Source organism: Artibeus jamaicensis, unplaced genomic scaffold (genome assembly GCF_021234435.1).
Source record: "Artibeus jamaicensis isolate MK-2021 breed Jamaican fruit bat unplaced genomic scaffold, CSHL_Jam_final contig_793, whole genome shotgun sequence".
Lineage (NCBI taxonomy): Eukaryota > Metazoa > Chordata > Mammalia > Chiroptera > Phyllostomidae > Artibeus > Artibeus jamaicensis.
Window position 1 is genome coordinate 12,953,217 of NW_026521975.1, and position 19,919 is coordinate 12,973,135.

The window sequence follows — 19,919 nt, forward strand, 5'->3', positions numbered from 1 at the left end:
GTGGAATCCCCTGCATAATTTCCAAGGGTCAGTATTTTTCCTCAGCCCCTCCTTCCTTCTCTGCTAGTCCACAGTTCCACTCCCTCCAAAGGGTCACATTGAAGACGCATGTGAATGAGAAACAATAACCGCTCTGCATCGGGCATCCGCTTGTACAATGCGGGGCCCTTGATTTATCACCTAAGTCATTTACTGGTTCCTGGAATTACCGGGGCTGCTTCTCACAGTTACTTCATAACCACATGGTTTCTGCCTCTGATTGTCTGGGTTATTGTTCTCCAGGGAATCACAAATGCTTAGCTCTGCATTTGAAACATTATGGCTGGCTTTCCCTGAACACCCCCCCCCACAGGTGCCTTTCATAGGGTTTCCGGGAGCCCCTCTAGCCCCTCAGCCCCATCAAAACTGTGCTGGCACAGACCTGTCTCGTCCAGCAATGGCACGGGTCAACCAACGTCAAAATGTGGGTCAGCTGATGGCTAATTAATGCCAGAATTATGCTTCTGATGTCACAGCTGTGCAGACAATAGAACCAGGCAGGTGTCTAAGGGAGAGAAACACCCAAAAGAAGGGACTGAACAGGACAGCCACCCCTAGAACACAATAGAGACCCCACCACCACCAATTTTAGCTTTTGAATTCAGGGTCCCTGCTACTGACAGTCTTTTACTCATCTCTTTAAATGGTTTTCATGATTTTAAGTGCTTTTGTTTTTCCACCGCATCTCTTGGTGTAATTTGGTCACAAAAGCATATCTGACTATCATCCTCGGGTAAACATAGATGAGCAGCATTCACTTGTATAAAACTGAATGCCAGTGACTAAGGGAGGAAGTCCAGGATTCCCACAGCACCGCCACCGTCCTGCACAACCGCAGTCACTAATGCTGCCTTGGCCAGAAAACGCCCAGATTTGAGGCAGTTGCCACATGCATTTCCCATCTGCATCAACCTTCACACTTAGAATGCTGAGAGAGCCTTAGGGAAAGCAGGTCTGATGCACAGGTGACCACTGCCCACCATCATTGCATCTGTCTGACCCCTCATCTCCTTACAACCTTCTTTCGTTGTCCTGTTCTAATCCAGTCCTTAGCCCATCCTTCGGAATCTACCTTCCTACTGTCCCCTGTAGTCCATTACTACTGGCTCCTCTGCTTTGGCCTCTTCATCATGTCAGTGGATAAAAGCTCAGCTTCTGGTGCCAGACCATCTGGCTCCAAATTTATGGCTGTATGGCCATTGATAAGTTGCCTAACTTCTCTGAGGCTAGTTTCCTCATATGTAAAATGGGAATAATAATACCCATCTCAAAGTGCTGTGAGAATTAAGTTAATGCATGCAAAATACTTATCATAGTGCAATAATGTAGGTCCAAGAAAATAGTAATGACTTACTAGGTCAGTTCCAGAAGTAGGAAGCATTATGCGCTTTCTTCCCCACTCCTTCAGACAATTATGTCTGAAGATTCATCCATGTTGTTGCATAACAGTTCCAAAAAATCACCGAGAACTACACATGACACAATACCACTTTTATAAAGCTCAAAACAAGCAAAGCTAAACAATATACTGTTTACACAAACATGTGATAAACTATAGCAAAAAAAGTAAAAGAAAGTAAGTACACAACTCAGAATAGTGGATATTTTGGGGGGATAGAACGGGGATTGAGGTGGGAAGGAGTCAGTAGCTTGAAGAGCAGAGGTGATGTTCTGCTCCTGAAGCTGGGTGTGGGGTCTCAGGTGTTCATTTTATTATTATACTTCATAACTTACATACACATCTCTTCCCTCATATACAGTAAACACTACAATATATTTATGAATGTACATTATAATAATAATAATTATTATTATTATTATTAAGCAGACTTCAAAGGCAGACAAACAAGTGCTGAGAGCCTGGGGGCTACAAAGACATTGCTAGATGAGTTCTTCACAACACACCTGAGAGATGGACATTCTTTTCCCAAATTAAAAGAATACTGGACTAAAAAATGTTGAGTAACATACCGAAGGTCTCACCCTATGCCAAATACTGTTTATTCGCCCCTCCAAATCCATTCTCCATCTTCTCCCCTCTACCTGGGAGGCCAACCTTCATGGACCCAGTCACTTGGATTCAGTTGCATTCAGTCAATGAAAGACAGTGAAAGGAGGTCGGAGAATGGGACAGTGAAATGAGAGTGTCAGGTTCCCTTGTCCCCATAGAATCACCACGAGTAGCTGTACCTCTTTACCAAAAGCCACAGCACCTGTCAGCTCTCTCTCTGGATTCGAAGCACTGCTCCTCACATTGTTCCATCAGGCCCAGAAGTAATACTGTCTCCTCTCTCTGCTGTTTCCAGACTTGGGATAACTTGGTAATTCAAACTTTGTTGACTTCCCTGTTCCCTACCTGGATCACTGTTGACTGCCCCTCCATTAAACTCTTCTGAGATTAGTCAGGTTGAATGGCCATGTGTTTCCTGATTAGGAAGGGGTGGAACTGTGGTCTGAACCCCCATGTTTTTAGTCCATCTAAACATACCTCTTTTCCCTTTGCTGTGAGGGTGTGCACAGCTCCAAGGAAGAGGATCGCTAACAATAGTAGTTCCTGTTGTGATTTTAGGTTCCTGAGCAGCAAAGTACAACACTATTTGCTCTTTGGGGCTTGTATTCTGCACAGCTAACAACAGGAACATTTAACTGATATTGCTCAGAAATCTGTATAGAATGTGGGAACTATAACAGAAATGATAAACCCTCTGTACATAAGCAGTAAAATAAATTAAAAACAGATATTAAAAGGTGTAAGTTTTAGGCCAATGTTCTCATTGGTCCAGTTCTCTGAACTTCCCATCACTATTTCCTTTATCCTCCTTCAACTGATGATCCCAGAGCAAAAGGTCAGGACACCAGCAACACATCTTAACAGGTCCTTATAACACAACACATTCAGTGATGACAGGCCGGACAGCCTGGGCTCTTTCATGCTGAACATAGTGGAAGAACCCTTAGAGTTTTTACCGCCTCACCCCTTAACTGTCTTTCTGGCTCTCTCTGCTTATTTATATTTTTCTGGTGATGCTGCACAAAGATAGTGCTGGCTCCAAGCCCAATTTATCTCTGGCTAAAATCAGTAGAAAAAGTAAATGCTACTAAATAATTAACTGTGAATATTGGCACCTTGGTTTGATTGGCTTTGTGGAATATCCCGTCTTAATTTCTCGTCATCTTCCCTCACCAATATGACACCTGCACTCCTTGCTGGAACACTTAGTAGCTCAGCCATGCTGCTAAGAGCAGTGTTAAGTGGCAGATACATCAAGGAACTGGCAGTTGGTGCCCTTAGAAGCAGCAGAAAGATGGTCATGACACAGCAAGATAACAATGATGATGGAAAGGAAGAATTCAATGCAATAAAACTAGCCCAAAATTTCTCTACTAAATACTTAAAAATTTATCTTTCAATCATATGGCCAACTCCCAATAATCACTGTGGGTAGATTATCCACACTGTGAGCTATGCCTGGCCAACTGTTTACCCTTCGGCTAGATTTTCCATCCTGTCTCTTAATTTCTGGGGACATTCATCAGCTGCTATATCCGAGTATTTTCTTTCCAATCCTTTCATGTACAAGTAACTGCAAGCAGATAGCAGGCCAGAAAAACAAAAAAGCTAGATAAGTGTAGGATTGATGACAGTCAGAAAAGATAACATGAAACTCATCAAAATCCCTACCCAGGCCCCAGCTCATCATAGGCATTTGATAAGTATTTGTTGAATTTGAGTGAAAAGAATTGTTAGGAAGTTGAATTAGAAGACTTTTAAGGCATCTTCCTACCCTGGTACTCTATAATTCCTCAACGCAAAATGACAGAAAGTTTAAAGAAGATCCAGAGGTATATGCTCAAATTTATCAGGAACCAGAAAGGGAAGTTGGAAAGGACTGGACTCGGGCTGGGATGGCACACAAAGGAGTAACTAAGATGGTCCAAACTGTCACACCTGGGATGATCCTTCCTCCCACGAGATGCTCCGAAATCCCCACCCAGAGTCCAAGGGGACTAGACAGCAGTTTTCTTAGGCTTTAAGACATAGGCAAGATCTGAAGTGAAATTCTAGGCCTTAACTTATTTACAGCCTGAGAAAGGGAGTAGCTGTTAGCAGGGTAGTAATATTCTGTTTTCAGGTCCTAGATTTTATGATGTATATTTTTTCCAGTGTTACAGAAACACACAATGCAGGACAGGAAAAACTTCTTGGAAATGATCTAATCCAACCTCCAGCCCAGTGGAGGAACTCTCCTTACAGCATTCCTAACAGAAAGTCGTCTGGTCTCAAATGACAGCAAGCTCACTGTCTCCAGAGGCAGCGGCATGACTGCTGGACAGCTCCCACGTGGGCAGGTTCTCTCTTCCCTTCAGAGCCCTGATCTTTAACTACTACCCCCTGATGCAACAAGGACCATGCTTCTTCCCTGCTCTTTGGGGCACCTTTCCTGCCTCTCCCATTTTTCACTCCGCCCAGAAAACTTCCTTCAATCCTTCAACTGCAGAGCTCAGTGCTGCAGAATTGAATGCAGTGGTCCAGACATGGCCTGGCTTTCACAGAGGATAGTGGGACTATTTTTTCCTATTTATTTTTAAACTGTCACCACCATCTTTTTCATCATCTATTCTAGAATGGTGCCCCAAAATGGCCACCAAAACAACTAGTTCCTTAGAGTTCCAGATCCTCTTTCATGACTTACTAGTCCTATTTGCTTGTCTTCTGCTGGCTGGTTCATCTCCTATGCTATCAGAACAGTCATATATTATACTGCCCTTTACAATCACTCATCTGGCACTGGGTAGGGAAATACCCTGGTTTTCCCTAATTTTCTCAAAATATCTCTTCCTTCTCACCATGAATCCTCAATCTGCCTGGCATACACAGACTCTGGATTAAAGAATGAATAAATATATGAATAAATGTAAGTCAAATGTTGCCTACTGCTGACTACACCAGTCTGTAGAGCACATTCCACCATCACAGGGGCCTGTTTTCTTAGTCTTCTGAGCCACGACCCAGCATAGATCATTTCTCCCCAGAAGTATCATCTACCTAATCTAGCTATTCATGTGCATAGCTTCATTTCTTTCCTAAAGCTATGGCTGAGAGGAAAAGTTGCAAGTACTTTCTGACTCGCTCAGTTCTTCAGTTTCCCTCCCCATACTTCACTGTCTTTACAACAGTTCTGTTCCAGGTTCTGTTTCCAACAGTTGCCATGTGTGAAGTCAGCAGAATTAGGAAGTCACGAGGTGGGCATGACTAGTTGGTGAGCTCTGCAGCCTGCCACATACTCACACAAGGCCCTGCAGGAGGGAGGCAGCAAGTGTCTCGGAACAATTCTTCCCACCAAAAGTGGCAACAGGACTCTTGTCTCCCACCTGCCAGAACCTGTGAAGAACCTTCTCTGTTCTCAGGAGCACAGGATACAACACTGGTGACTACCCTCTGAGAAGCAGAGAGCCTCCATGTAGTACATTACTTCAGTGAGAATGTGCTGTTTCTCCTTTTTCATGACCTTCCTCTCAGTCCCTCTTGGGTTTCATTCCCTTTACCCGACACAAGTCTTTTCCTAATCTTTAATTTCTTCCAATCTGCTTTGTTCCATCTCTGTTTAACAAGTCATAATAAAGAAAAGTGTTCTTCCAACTCTTTCACCTTCCATTCTAAAGAAAAGATGAGCATGCATTAGCTGCAGAGATGTGATGAACATACTAGAAAGAAAAAAATGTACCCTTCGGATCCCCAGGGATCCCAATTTCTTCTAGCTCTAAAAGAGCTGAGAGTCCATTATGGTTCCCCATGAAAACTTTCCTTGTAAATTGATTTAGAAAATGCCTGTTTTTATGCCTGTTAGTGTACTAGGGAAAGGGGCTTTTAAAACTGCTTAGTCCCTAGATGGCTAAATTGCTCAATTATCTAGATCAATCATGGGTTATTTAGTCCATCTAGTCTGTCTCCTTACGCCCAAGACAGATAGGACCATTTCTTCTGTATAAAGGCCTGTACAAAAAAGTCTTGCATTCTCTTTTTTAAGTTCAAAAAGCCTTATGTACAAAGTTTAGAAGTTCTTCTTTGAATATTATCCAAATTCCTTTTGTTGGAGCTTAAGACTCTTAGTCTTTTTTCTAGTCCCCAGTGGATATCATAAACAAAAAATATATAAACATTATTTGATATCTATTTGTTCACAGCCTTCTATTTGGAGCTCTTCAAGGCTCCTCATTCTATTTAACATCCTTCCAAGCATTTGATGACTGCTCTTAAGTCCCCCTTATCACCTGCCCACCACCACCCACCAACCCCTATACATCTGTCTCCCCTGTAACTTTCAAATGTAGTGCTTGCCTCACCTGACACCAGCTTCAAGAACTTAATCAGCACATTCAAGAATTACCCAGGTTGCCCAGCAAAGAGAGTCCTGAATATATAGCTGCTCTCCATAATTTACTAGTGCTCCTATAAAATGCACAGACATGAAGATGAAGATTCTGAAAGCCCCAGGCACTACTTCTTATTGTCACAACAAACTCTTACCAGGCGCCAGGCCCCAGCCCCATTAAGAGACAGTAAACAGAGCTCTCACCTCTACCAGGATGGGGAGAGCCTGGGGCATCAGTCAGGAGGGTTGAGTTCTGAGCCAAACTCTGCCACTGCCACCCGATAAGCAACTCTCTTCCCATACCGACCCTGTTTCCTCCGCAGACCACAACACGTATTTGCCTAGATCACTTTTCAGTGCTCTCACACTCTATGATTCTTGGATTAGGAAAAGACTTCGTCTTTCCCCCCTTAAAAGATTATATACATATTTCCTGTCCTTGGTGTGTCTACCTCCACCAAACTCTATGGACAGCATCATGTAGAAACACTCAGAAACCAGTGTTTCTCAACATTTTAATTTTATTATCATCATCTCTTGCCCACAATAGACTTTTCTATAATTTTTTCCTTAATCATCCACCTACTGAAATTTTAATACTACAAATATCCTGTATTTCTGTTTATATACTATAGTATGCTGTTTATATACTATATATCGGCTTATATACCATATGTAGAGCTGTGATTAATGCATAAAAGAGCAAGTTTGTTTTGTTTTATTTTGCTGCCCCCAAGAACCAGTTTCCATGCCCTTTACTGGCACTGTTATCTCTGTTGAACGTAACCTAGATTGAGCTGCAGGTTGCCTCTTGAATGATAAAAGTAGTGTTATTCGACCCAAACTCCACGAGCCACAAACATACTCACAAGCCACAGGTTTTAAAAATAATCCATTACACAAGCCAGGGTGTAATCAGTCAGAGTTTGCATTTCCTCAAAGTAAAGAGCAGCTTCCCAGCTCTCCTCCCCAGGCCACATTCATCGGTTCTGGGCCCTGTCCTGGTCCTCTCAGCCTGGGACCTTCACCTCTGCCCATGGTTCCCACTTCCAGGGCCAACTCCATTCATACAAATCCCAGAAGTAACAATGGGAATGATGGAAAGGATGGGAATGAGGCTAACAATGGCTGATCATATTCCAGGAATAATTAGAATCCACTACAAGGGCAGAAACAACCCTGGCTTCTGGCATCGATGGAGACTCATTCTAACACTCCTGCATCAGCCCAGATCCCCTCCCCCATTCCCTGCAGGACATGCCCCTTAACCTTACCTTGGCACACTGGCCAAATAGGTCACAAGTTTCCGTAGGTCTTCCTGTCTTATTCTGTCATGATTGCTACGAGCAGGGAAGGTCAGGATGGGTCCACCTCGTTTATCGCGGCCCCCTGCAGGGAGGGAGAGAAGTGAGTATAAGAAAGCCAGTCAGAAAGTGTACTGCAGAAGAAAAAGAATTCCATCTAAGTACTGGATGAAACAGGCAAGAATATGGTGCCCAGAGAAATCTGCTCACTGCTTAAGACAGGGACCAGGGGTTTTGGATGCAGATAACATAGGTGACCTTGGGCAAGTCTTTTGACTTTTCCAATGCCTCATCTGCAAAATGCAAAAGAAATAAAAGTGATCACATTACTGGGTTGCTGCAAAAATATATAACGTATGGGGAAGCACCTTGAAAATTAGAGCTCTTTACAAATGTAAAATGATAATGAAGGTAGTATTCTTTTTTTAATCTTCACCCAAAGATATGTTTACTGACTTTAGAAAGAGAGGAAGGGAGAAAGGGAGAGAGAAACATCGAGGTCAAAGAGAAACACCAATCAGTTGCCTCCTGTATATGCCCCAACCAGGAATTGAACCCACAACATTTTGGCATATGAAACAATACTCCAACCAACAGACCCACCCAGCCAGGGCTGATACAACTATTCTTAATGAGAAAACAAGCCATTGTAAGTGCTACGGTCTTTGTACATTTAACCTCCAATTCACTTCTCTTTGCAGGGCTCTGTGGCATGGGAGTACTCAGGATTAACTGACTACCATGGTGAGAAGCCTTAGGGCATCCTTGCTGGGAGGTTCTTACATTCATAGAAAAGACATTAAGTGTTTTGTTTTTTAATTATATTTTATTGATTATGCTGTTACAGTTGTCCCAAATGTTTCAACCCTTTGCTTCTCTCCACCCTGAATTCCCACTCTCTCAGGCAATCCCTACACCATTGTCCATGTCCATGAGTCATGTATGTATGTTTTTTTGTTACTGTTTCCTATGCTGTCCTTTACATCCCCATGACTATTCTGTAACTACCAATTTGTACTTCTTAATCCCCTCACCTTTTTGCCCATCCTCCTGACCTCCCTCCCACCTGGCAACCATCAAAACATTCTCTGTATCTATGATTCTGTTTCTGTTCTGCTTATTTTTATTTAGATTCAACTGTTGATAGATATGTATTTATTGCCATTTTATTGTTCATGTTTTTGATCTTCTTCTTCTTCTTCTTCTTCTTCTTCTTCTTCTTCTTCTTCTTCTTCTTCTTCTTCTAAGAAGACCTTTTAATATTTCATATAATACTGGTTTGGTCATGGTGAACTCCTTTAGCTTTTTCTTGTCTGGAAGGTTCTTTATCTGTCCTTAAATTCTAAATGATAGCTTTGCAGGGTAATCTTGGTTGTAGGTCCTTGCATTTTTGCAACTTTGAATATTTCTTGCCAGTCCCTTCTAGCCTGCAAAGTTTCTTCTGAGAAATCAGCTGACGGTCTTATGGGGGATTCCTTGTAAGTAACTAACTGCTTTTTCTTGTTGTATTCAAGAGTCTCTCTTTTTCTTTAACCTTTGACATTTTAATTGTGATGTGTCTTGGGGTGGGCCTCTTTGGGTTCATCTTGTTTGGGACTCTCTGTGCTTCCTGAGCTTGTATGTCTATTTCCTTCACCAAGTTAAAGAAGTTTTTTGTCGTTATTTTTTCAAATAAGTTTCCAACTTCTTACTCTCTCTCTTCTCTTTCCAGTAACCCCATGGTGTGACTGTTAGTATGCTTAAAGTTGTCCCAGAGGCTCTATACAGTATCCCCATTTTTAATTATTTTTTCTTCTTGCTGTTCTGATTGGTTCTTTTGTTTTGTTTTTGTTTTTGCTTTTTATTTCCTTATATTCCAAATCACTGATTTGATTCCCTGAAAATTTTTCTTTGTTTTAATTAGTGTATCCTTCATTTCTGACTGGATCTTTTTTACGCTGTTGAGGTTTTCACTAAGTTCCTGGAGCACCCTTATAACCAGTGTTTTGAATTCAGCATCTAGTAGCTTATTTGTCTCCATTTTGTTTACTCCTTTTTTTGGAATTTTTATTTGTTCTTTCATTTAGGCCATGTTTCTTTGTCTCCTTGTTGTATTACACAGAGCTGCTACATCTCACAGGCTTGGTAGAGTGGACTAATGTAGTAGGTGTCTTGTAGGGTCCAGTGGCACAGCCTCCCCTATTACCCAAGCTGGGTACCTGAGGTATGTCCACCATGTGGGCTGTGTACACCCTTCTGTTATAGTTGATCCTTTATTGCTGTTTGCCTGTCCAAAGTCAGCCACCACCTATGTTCTGTCCAGGGTCACGCAGTATAAACTACAAAGCGATCTGCAGATGGCTGCTACTTATGCTGGGCTTGGATGTGCCCGGGCGAGGCCCAGCTGTGAACCAAAGCCAGCTGCTGCTAGTGTCAGGCCCGCGGAAACTTAGCAAGAGGTACAGGCTTGCTGAAGCCAGATGTTGCTTGTTTGAGAGAATTTAAGAAACTCTAAAGCATGGGCCAAGACAAGACATTCATATGGAAAAGTCATTGGAAATAGCTTGGGTGGGCCCAAAAGGTGGGTGGGGCTGGGTCTCAGGGAATCACCAGTGTGGGGCAAACAGTGTGACCCAGGTTGATGGTATCTCAGATATGGCTCCCACCTGTCAGCTCTGTGGCTCTGTTGGGGGAAGAGCTCCAAAAAGGAACAGTGGCCCCTGCCATCATGTCTCTCTGGGAGAAAGCTGCCCCCCCAGCTCTCATCCTGAGGTCATACAATTCATTTCCTCTCTCTATGTATCTGGTGCCTTTCAATCTGCTGCCCCCACACTGGAGCTCAGAGGGAGTGAATCTGAGTAAGTTTATGCATGGGCCCTTTAAGAGGAATTTTCAGAGAGTCTAGTAGCTTCTGTCTTCCATAGCCTCAATCCCTGCTGAGTTTTACAGCCAGAAGTTATGGCAAGTTCTCTTCCTGGCACTGGAACTCTGGGCTAGGGACCTGGTATGGGGCTGGGACCCCTTATTCCCAAGATATCCCTCCTGATTTTATCTACCTTACATGGGTGTGGGACTATCCCCTGCCACATTTCTGCACTTTCTTCCAGTCTTGATGTGGCTTCTTCTTTAATTCTGTAGTTGTAGGACTTTCATTCAGCTCGATTTCTAACAGTTGTAAATAATGGTTGTTCTATAATTTAGTTGTAATTTTGATTTTGATGTGGTTGTGAAAAGAGGCCAGTTTTGTTTACCTGTGCCACCATCTTGACTAAAAGTATTGAGTCTGTTGTTTAATGCAGGGGTCCCCAACCCCCAGGCCATGAAGGTTAAACGACAGAAACCATACTGGCCCATGGCCTGTTAGGAACTAGGCCACATAGCAGGAGGCAAGTGAATGAAGTTCCGTATGTATTTACATGTGCTCCCCATGACTGGCATTACCGCCTGAGCTCCACCTCCTGTCCTACCCTGCTCCCCTGCCCTCCTCATCCATGGAAAAATCATCTTCCATGAAACTGGTCCCTGGTGTCAAAAAGACTGGGGACTGCTGGCTTAACATGTAAGTTGCTGGGGTTGGCCCTCAACGGCTTCCATTTAGTAGATCTTGGTTGGAGCCTAGGAGTCAGCACTCCAAGTAGTCTGCAGATCAAACTTTGAGAAATATCAACCTCCAAAATAATGGAGGACAACCCTCCAAAGCCTGGAAGAAATAAAAGAGGGCGTTCATCCTTCCTTGCCCCACAGGCCTTCAGAAACCTACCTCTAGTTGATGCCGCTCCACACTAAGTGTTTCCCACACAGCCAAGGATCCACCCCCACCTGCCTGCCTGAGATGTGATCTGTATTACAGCTCCTGCTGGAGGAGCACATGAATCTTCATTAGCAATGAAGATACTCAAGGTTTAATTCACTACAAAAGCATTGTACACACTATGATTACAAGTGTTTTCTAAATTTCACATTTTAAAAAGCTGGGAAGAGTACACTAAAACGATAAGCATTGCTGTTATTAGAAGTCTGGGGTTTAACATGACTGCTTTTCCTTCCTCTCTTTGCCAAACTTATTATTCATTAATGGGTGCTATGATTAGGAAGCAGGGCCAAGTGTCTCAGGAGAATCAAATGGGGATGGAGCTGAGGTGCAGTAGCCATGACCTTACAGGCACTGACTATGACACAAAGAAAACCCATGTCGTAATCACAGACTCCCCATACCCCACATGCTCACTGGGCAGCCATCTCACATCCTCCAGAGTGGGGACCACAAGGAAATCTGATGCAAGAAGGAGGGAAGGTTGGCATTGTCATCCTCAATGCTACAAAAGAAGATTAAAGCTTAACCCTTGAAAAAAGGATCTCATCCAAGGAAAAATAGATAGAGCCTCCAAGAAACCCCACCCAGGTGTGAATTCATGAATAATGTTTCCATGTAATTGTAGGGTCTTGAAGTCACACAGAGGGGAGGCTCAACAAATAAAACCAAATCCTTTTCAGAATACTCCTTGAAGAGGAAATAAGGAGGCTACAAGGAGAAAAGGATCAAACAAGATCAGGGTCCCTGAGAGACTTGCTCTGATGAAAAAAATGATTCAGCACTACCTCACTCCCCCACCTTCCCCCCAGCCCCACACCAGAGCAGACTTGTGTAGATATACCACAGAGTTAATCCAGGCCCCTAGCTACAGACTTTCCATACCACTTTGAATGAATAACCATTCTCAACTCAATGCCTTGGAAATTGTTCCCATCTCCCAACTGCCTTCCACTTACAGGAAAGGAAGCAGAAGGATTGAATTTCCTGAGGGCTAAGAGGTTCTCCCATACTCTTGTCCTTTCCCTCCAGCCTTACCTCACTCTAAGGATTTTCACTCAGGTGCTTTTAACCACAGCTGTCGCCTTTCTTGCTGACTTTCCATGGGCACTTTAAGAGTAGAGCCATGGGAACAAGGGGAGCCAAGGCCCAACTGATTGGCAAAGGCTAACTAAAGAGTGTGGAGGGCTGTTGACAGTGTCCTTCCTGAGCCACAGCCAGTTTCTTGATGACAGAAGTTTTACAAAATCATGGCTGGGGAAGGCAGCAGATGGCAGGGGATGGGGAGTGAGGGGAGAAAGCCCAAGGCAGTTCAATCCTCTCCCTTCAGGAAGTATGGATAAGGAGTCAAGAGCGGGCAGTGAGATTAGGCCCAATATTTTTCACGAAGGAGAAGACCTTATAATATTACAGGAAGAAGAGAAGGAAAAAGCATAGAGGAAGAGAATCATTATGCTAAAAAGAGTGGGGTAAGGAATGGGGTAAGGCCTCAGAGAAGGTATAAGGAGAGGGGTCCTGCCACTTTCTCCATGGTAGTCGAATAGAACTCAATGAGGGAGGGGAAACAGACATGGTAAATTATGAAGAGAAGGGAAGTCAGCCTGCATGGCAAACAGAGCTCTTTAGGTGAAATATGAGATGAGGTCAACTGTCAAGTGCCAGAGTAGGCTTGAGGTGCTGGAAGAGAGGTGGAGTGGGCCACCATTAGTGAGTGTCCCAGAGAATGAAGAACAGGACTGTGTATGACATGGGCTTAAGGGAAGGCAGCAGGGTATTCGGGCACAGTGAGGGCTCTGTTGGAAGTTCTGGCTGTGGTGTCCATGCCACGCACTAATTTGAGTGAAGGCAGAATAGAGCTAATGCCTGGAGTAAGTGGAGCAGACCCACTGAGGGCAGGAAATATCCTGTTGGATGATGAGTTCCCAGAAAAGTAGGAGGGCATATGTTTTGTTCATCTGATATCCATATTCTCCCAACTGATAGGGGATTATCAGAAAGGATCAAAGGTAAAACCCTAAGGGCACAGACAGACATATCAAAGGTCAAGTTCTTGGATGTGCATGGCCATGGTAGGGAGGTGGAGGACTTTGCTATCAAGAAGGCTGAGAAGAGCCCCAGCTGCTGTAGCTCAGTGGATTGAGTGCAGGCCTGTGAACAAAAAGGTCACCAGTTTGATTCCCAGTTGGTTTGAATCCCAGTGGGGGCACATGCCTGGGTTGCAGGCCAGGTCCCCTGTGGTGTACGAGAGAGGCAAGCAACCACACATTGATGATTCTCTCTCTCTCTTTCCCTCTCTTCCCCTCTCTCTAAAAATAAATAAATAAAATCTTTTTTTTAAAAAAAGGAGGAGGATGAGAAGACACAAAGCTATAGAATTTGATCAATAACTGACATGGGTGCTGAAGTTACAGAGGGCGATAAGCAGAGATGAAAAATGGGAACCCCCTGCTAAAGTCGATGTGCATTATGGAAGTGGGTCCCAGAGAGTGGGAGACAAAAGTGGGTAAGTTGTAAAAAGGTGATAGAAACAGTGGCAGGATCTTTAAAAGCACCATTCCCTTGCTCATCAAATACCTGCTGTTTGTGCACTCATGCAAGGCTTTGGTGATAGAAGCTATAGGATAGCAATGTAGAAAATAAAGAGGGAGGGGATGGCTTGATGTTCTAGAAATGACACTGATCCTTTTCCATAGAAGCAGGGCAAGTTGGGGCTGTGGCAGGGCCAGAAGCAGGGAAAGTTAAGGCTTCCCTGGTTGAGCTAGAGAATGGTTCTTATACTTTTCAGTGGGAGTCGGGCTCCAGTTAGGGCAAGCAGATCAGTGTAGTTTGGGGGGGAAGACAAGAAAAATACATCTAAAGGATCACACCAAGTTCAGTCCATGTAACTTTAGTTCCGTAAGATTTTAATGGATAACGTGATATTTTTAAGGGGATGAGGTTATTCTGTAGTTTGGGCAATGTTCTCATGTGCTTGATGGATACACAATTTAATGAACATGGCAGATCTCCAAGAGGGGGCCTATAATATGCACTATTTCCCAAACTTATCTGAGAGTAAAACCCCTTTTCCTGTTTTTTTTTTTATTCTCACCTGAGGACTTTTTTTTTTCATTGCTTTTTAGAGAGAAAGGAAGGGAGAGAGAAACGTCAGTGTAGGAGAGAAGCATCAGTTGGTTGCCTCCCATATGCTCCCAGACTGGGGATCATAGGCTCCAGGACCAGGGACCAAATCTGCAAACTAGGTATGTGCCCTGACGAGGAACCAAACACACAACCCTTCGACCATGGGACAACAGTCCAACCAACTGGGTCACACCGGCCAGGGCTCCTTTTTCAAAAATCAAATCTTTATTTTTTTCCATTACCATTTAGCCCCCTTATACTCCCACCCCCAGCAATCACCACACTGTTGTCCATGTCCTTTCCTTTTTGAGGATCATCTCATGGTACTGTTGTTCCACGGAACACACACGGAGAGACACAGGTCTAGAGTACAGGAGACTGTGCCACAGCAGCATGGAGTTTCCCTGGGAACAATGTCCTTGTTGTTATTGTCTCCCACAACAATGCTGGTGGGAGACAAGGTGGCAGAAAGGGATGTCAGGAGGTGGCCAAAAGGAGGGTGTGAGTACACATGAAGATGACAGTAGTGCCATGGGCCCTGCACAAGAAGGTTGTGTAGAAGGGACAATGGGTGCTGTGAGTGGGAGACATAACACACAAAGGAAGCCAGAGAGGAGGCAAAGGGGGAGGTTGTGAATGACAGAGCAGGAGGGGGCCTGGCTGGAACGACAAAGGCTCCATGTGACGCAGCCACAGATCCCACCACACAGGCATGCACACGCCCACAGCAGAAGCAGCTGGGCTGCACTGGGTTACACCAAACATGCGTTCCCATGGCAGCACAGCCTTCCTGTACCCTGGCCACCCCAGGGGCACCAGCACAGGAGGGTGGGCACAATCAACAGTTTTTTTCTCTGCTCACCACCTTCCTGCAGTGCTTTTTTCTCAGAAAGGAATGCCAACTGCTACACTGCGTCATTTAATTCTGGGTTTCTTTATTTTGCCTTGTTTTTGTATTTTGTCTTCTAAAAGCTCAGAATACAAGGAGCTTTTTTGGTTTGTTTTTTGTTTTTGTTTTTTAAATACAGGCAGTCATCTCCCTGGTGCCCTCAGCATCCTTCCCAGGCACGGAAAGACAATGTTCCCTAAGCCCACACAAAGATAAATAAGACTTACCCCAGGCTGCTTGGACAACATGGGTACATGGTCATGAGCTGCACACTCCCAACCTCCTTGGTGCTGCTCTGGGAAGCATTTACCTGTTCCATGCCTGACTAAAAGCCTTCCTGGCTCCTTGCTTCTGGGCACTCCATTAGGACGACTCCCTACAGTCGGGAAGCTCTTCTCTAGGGCTGGCTGGGCCCTGCCCCAGAGGTCTGACTACATTCACATGGGAAAAAAATGAATCATGAACAATCAAGCAATCATCACCATGTCAGAGTGTACCATACATGCATTCTCATACCCCGAAATGATGTGAAACAAGATGATGCTCCAAGACTATGTATTAAAGCCAGGAGGGCCTCCTGGAGCAAGTAAAGTGGGAGCTGACTTGGAAAGTAAAAGAGACTCTCTGACTAGAAGAAGGTATGGGGAAGGCATTGCAGTAGAGGAAGAGCCAGACATGACAGAATGGGAGGATTAATTAGCAGGGCATCCAGGGACATCAGGTTACATAGGCTCAGAGCCATTCAGAAGAGAAAAAGATCCAAGCAGGCTCCCCAGAGGGCTGGGGGCCATGTCCTGGGAGCCCAGATTATGGGCAGCAGCAGAAGTAAGTCAGAAGCCCAGTGCTGCCCAGTGGCCTCCGGACTTCTACTCAAGATATTCTCTCATGCTCAGCAAGCACTCAGGTCCAAGTTTACAAAGGCTTTGGAGGCTATCTTACGTTCGCCTCCTCTCCTCTCACACTAAAATCGCTGCCACGTGACCCCGCCAAGGGATGATCAGTCTGTGCTTCAGCATCTTCAGTGACAGGGGCTCACTACCTGACAGACACACACACCCCTAACACTAATGGGAACGGGAAGCTTCCAGGTCAATTTCCTCTAACGGCAACAACAACAGTAAAATACAAGTATTATTATTATTATTATTATTATTATTACTGCTACTAATCGCAATACTATGGAATGCACATAGTACCTTACAAAGCTTACACACTCCCATCTCATACTCTGCCCTCACCTCCCATCCCAACAGTCTTCATCACTGGACATGCTTCTTCCCTCTGGTCAGCTGGGAGATACCTATTGCATGGTTTCTCCTCCCCTCCCTCCCTTCTCTCCATTTTGGCAGTTGCCCATCAGCCAGGCCAGCACTGCCTGTGGAGTAAACCTCTGCACTGTGGGACCGTACTGACTCTTTCCCTGTGATTCCACTGCCATTCCTTGCAGATGACTAGGCTCTTCCAGAAATTAAAGCTCATTCCATGAAGCTTAAGCACTTGGGCATGTTTCTTTAAATGTGATCCTTGGCTATTCACAATGCCACTCCCCCAGCCCCTGCCAGAGATTCTGACCCAGGAGGCCCGAATGAAGCCCTAGGGTTTCAATTATATCAGCAGTCATCAAGCTCTTTCTTAAAGGACCATTGAGTAAATATTTTAGGCTAGGGGCCAACTATCTCTGCTGAAACCATACAACTTTATTGTTGTAGTAACAAAGAAACCACTGACAACACTTGCAGTAGACTGAATGATATAGTAGACCAAACATACCTGATCCCTGGAACCTGTAAATGTTACCTTATTTGGAAAAAGAATATTTGCAGATATAATTAAGAACCTTTTGGTGGAAAGATTATCCTGGATTATCAGAGGGGCCCTAAATGCAGTCACAGGTATCCTTACTGTGAGGCAGAGAGAGATCTGACAGACAGAATTGCAGAAGGCAATGTGATCATGGAGGCGGAGATGGGAATGAGGCAGCCACACGCCAGGGAATGCTGACAGCCACCAGAACTGGAAAAGGCAAGAAACAAATTTTCCCCTAGAGCTTTGGAGTTAGCCCAGCCCTGCTGATACATTGATTTCAGCCCAGGAAACTTATTTTGGACTTCTTACCTCCGTAACTGTGAGAGAATAAATATCTGTTGTTGTAAGCCACCACATCTGGGCAACTTGTTACAGTGGCAATAGGAAACTAATACACTACCTAAACACAGCCACTTGGGTGTATTCTAATCAAACTTTATTTACAAAAAGCAGGTGGTTGACCTGTAGTGAAATACAGGCTATAGTTTGCTGACCCCTGAATTACACTTTAAAAGGCCCAGGTGTACCAATATGGGCTGGTGAGAGAACTCAGAAATAAATATTTGGAAGTCATTATTCAGAAGAATAAATAGATAGAAACACTCACTTGAGTTCCCTTTGAGAGGAAGGAGAGAGGAGAAGGAGCCAGAAAAAAAATGTTAATGTCCTGTCTATGACCCACTCTGAGATGAACCCAAATAAAACCTCTGAGAATTGTGAAGTGGACAGACTCCTCCAGCTGGAGCATCTCTCAGAGGGGCTTGGGAGGGCGGGCAGGGTGAGGTATATGTGTGTGTGGGGTGTGAGGGGTGTGTGTGGGGTGTGAGGTGCGTATGTGAGGGGTGTGAGGTGTGGGGGGGTGTGAGATGTGAGGGGTGTGAGGTGTGTGTGTGGGGGGTGAGGTGTGTGTGTGGGGGGCACCCACCTGTGGTAGTGAACATCCTCCAGGACACTGAGCTGGGACCAGAGCTCTCCCTTCTTTTTCTGCCTCCCTCTGTACAGAGGAAGCAGCTGCTCTGAGTGTGAATTCCACTCCCACTTCTCTCTCACTAGCCCACAGAGAAGTGAGTGCCACAACAGGTGCACACACACACAACTTCTCTGGGTCCATTATGGAGGAAAGTTCCACAGACACTCACCAGAAACGAAGGCCACTTTTTCCTTTAGGATGGGAAGGACATCAGAAGCTTTCAAACCATCATTCCGAAAAGAGCCTGTGAGACAACAAAACAGACAGACTCAGGGTGAAAGAGGCCAGGTGGCTGAACCCCTGGCTCCCACCCCCGGGGTCCCAACCCCATCACGTCTCGTTCAGGCCCCACAGCCCAGTCCAATGGAACAGGAGGGGGTCCGCAACAGAAAGAACACCTCCACATGTTGCCAGGCCACAGGGGGACAAGGGAAGACAGCCCAAGTCACTCCCTCCATGTATTCAAAGGTCCATGACCTGGAGGCAAAATCTACAGCCCTGTTTCTGTGAACTTGAAGACAGGGACTTTTAAAAAGTAATTTTTGTGCTTGTAGTGCTACCACGGTGTCTGGTACATGGTAAAAACTCAATAAATATTTGTTGAATAGGTTAGTTGATATCAAGATGGACCACAATTCTGTAAACAATTCTATTTGCCTTTCCTCTGTGTGGCAGAGCAAATGTTCATCTTTTTTTTTCAAGTATAGTTTTTTTAAATTAATTAATTAATTTATCTTTACAGGGGAAGGGAAGGAGAGAGGGAGAGAAATATCAACGTATGGTTGCCTCTCGTGTGTCCCCCACCGGGAACTAGCCTGCAACCCAGGCATGTGCCCTGACTGGGAATCAAACCACAATCGTCTGGTTCACAGGCCTGCGCTCAATCCACTGAGCTACACCAGCCGGGGCCAAATGTTCATCTTTGCTTTACCAGTGGGAAAAGAAAACCACGAAAACCCCCAACTGGAAAAAAAATTGAATGTAATACCCTTCTTAACCTCTGTCTCCCTCCCCTTCAAAGTCACCATCATCAGTCCACAACAAATAGGAGATAGGAAACATCAATCTCCCGGGAAGAAAGAGTACTCCTTTCTTCAGCAACTTGTCCTCTGCTTACAACTTGCTTCTCTGTTGAAAAGTTCTTTCTGGGATCTAGCTGAGTTCCTGTTAGGAGGCTGGAGGCAGAGGTATGGGGCCCACACAGAATGGAAGATAACCATGTGTCTGGAGAACAGTAGCCTCAGGAGGCAAAGAACAACCCAGCCAGGGGTGAGATGCGTGGGGAGGAGCCAGCATCCACACACACACAAAACCCCAGTCCAGCCCACTGTGCCCCTATCATTTAACCTGAATACCCCTGTCGGACTCTCCAGGAAAGCCAGCCCACATTCAGCTCACCACAAGGGACATGGCACAGAGGGACCCTGGAATCACCACAGGGGACATGGCACAGAGGGACCCTGGAAGGGAGGCAGCTCTGTGTCAGCTCAGTGAGACAGAACCAGACAGAGATCACGGACACTCCCTCTAGTGCCTTTCAGTACTTGGTTTACTCCCTTACAGTACAAATGTGATAATCTACAGAGGGAGAAACGTGATGGGCAGGACAATCTCACTCAGGGCT

At 44.8% G+C, this 19,919-nt stretch overlaps 1 protein-coding gene across 3 annotated transcripts in view; it reads right to left on the reverse strand.

Annotated features, from left to right (window-relative positions):
• The window catches only part of LOC119039416 (kalirin), a 571,768-nt gene that overhangs the window by 330,410 nt on the left and 221,439 nt on the right, over positions 1-19,919 (reverse strand). For all 3 annotated transcript variants that reach the window (XM_053672926.1, XM_053672927.1, XM_037132217.2), the window contains exons 2-3: positions 18,465-18,539; positions 7,688-7,802 (exon numbers count right to left, since the gene is read on the reverse strand). In XM_053672926.1, the coding sequence (XP_053528901.1) occupies positions 7,688-7,802; positions 18,465-18,539 (190 nt within the window). The remainder of the gene's footprint in view (positions 1-7,687; positions 7,803-18,464; positions 18,540-19,919) is intronic.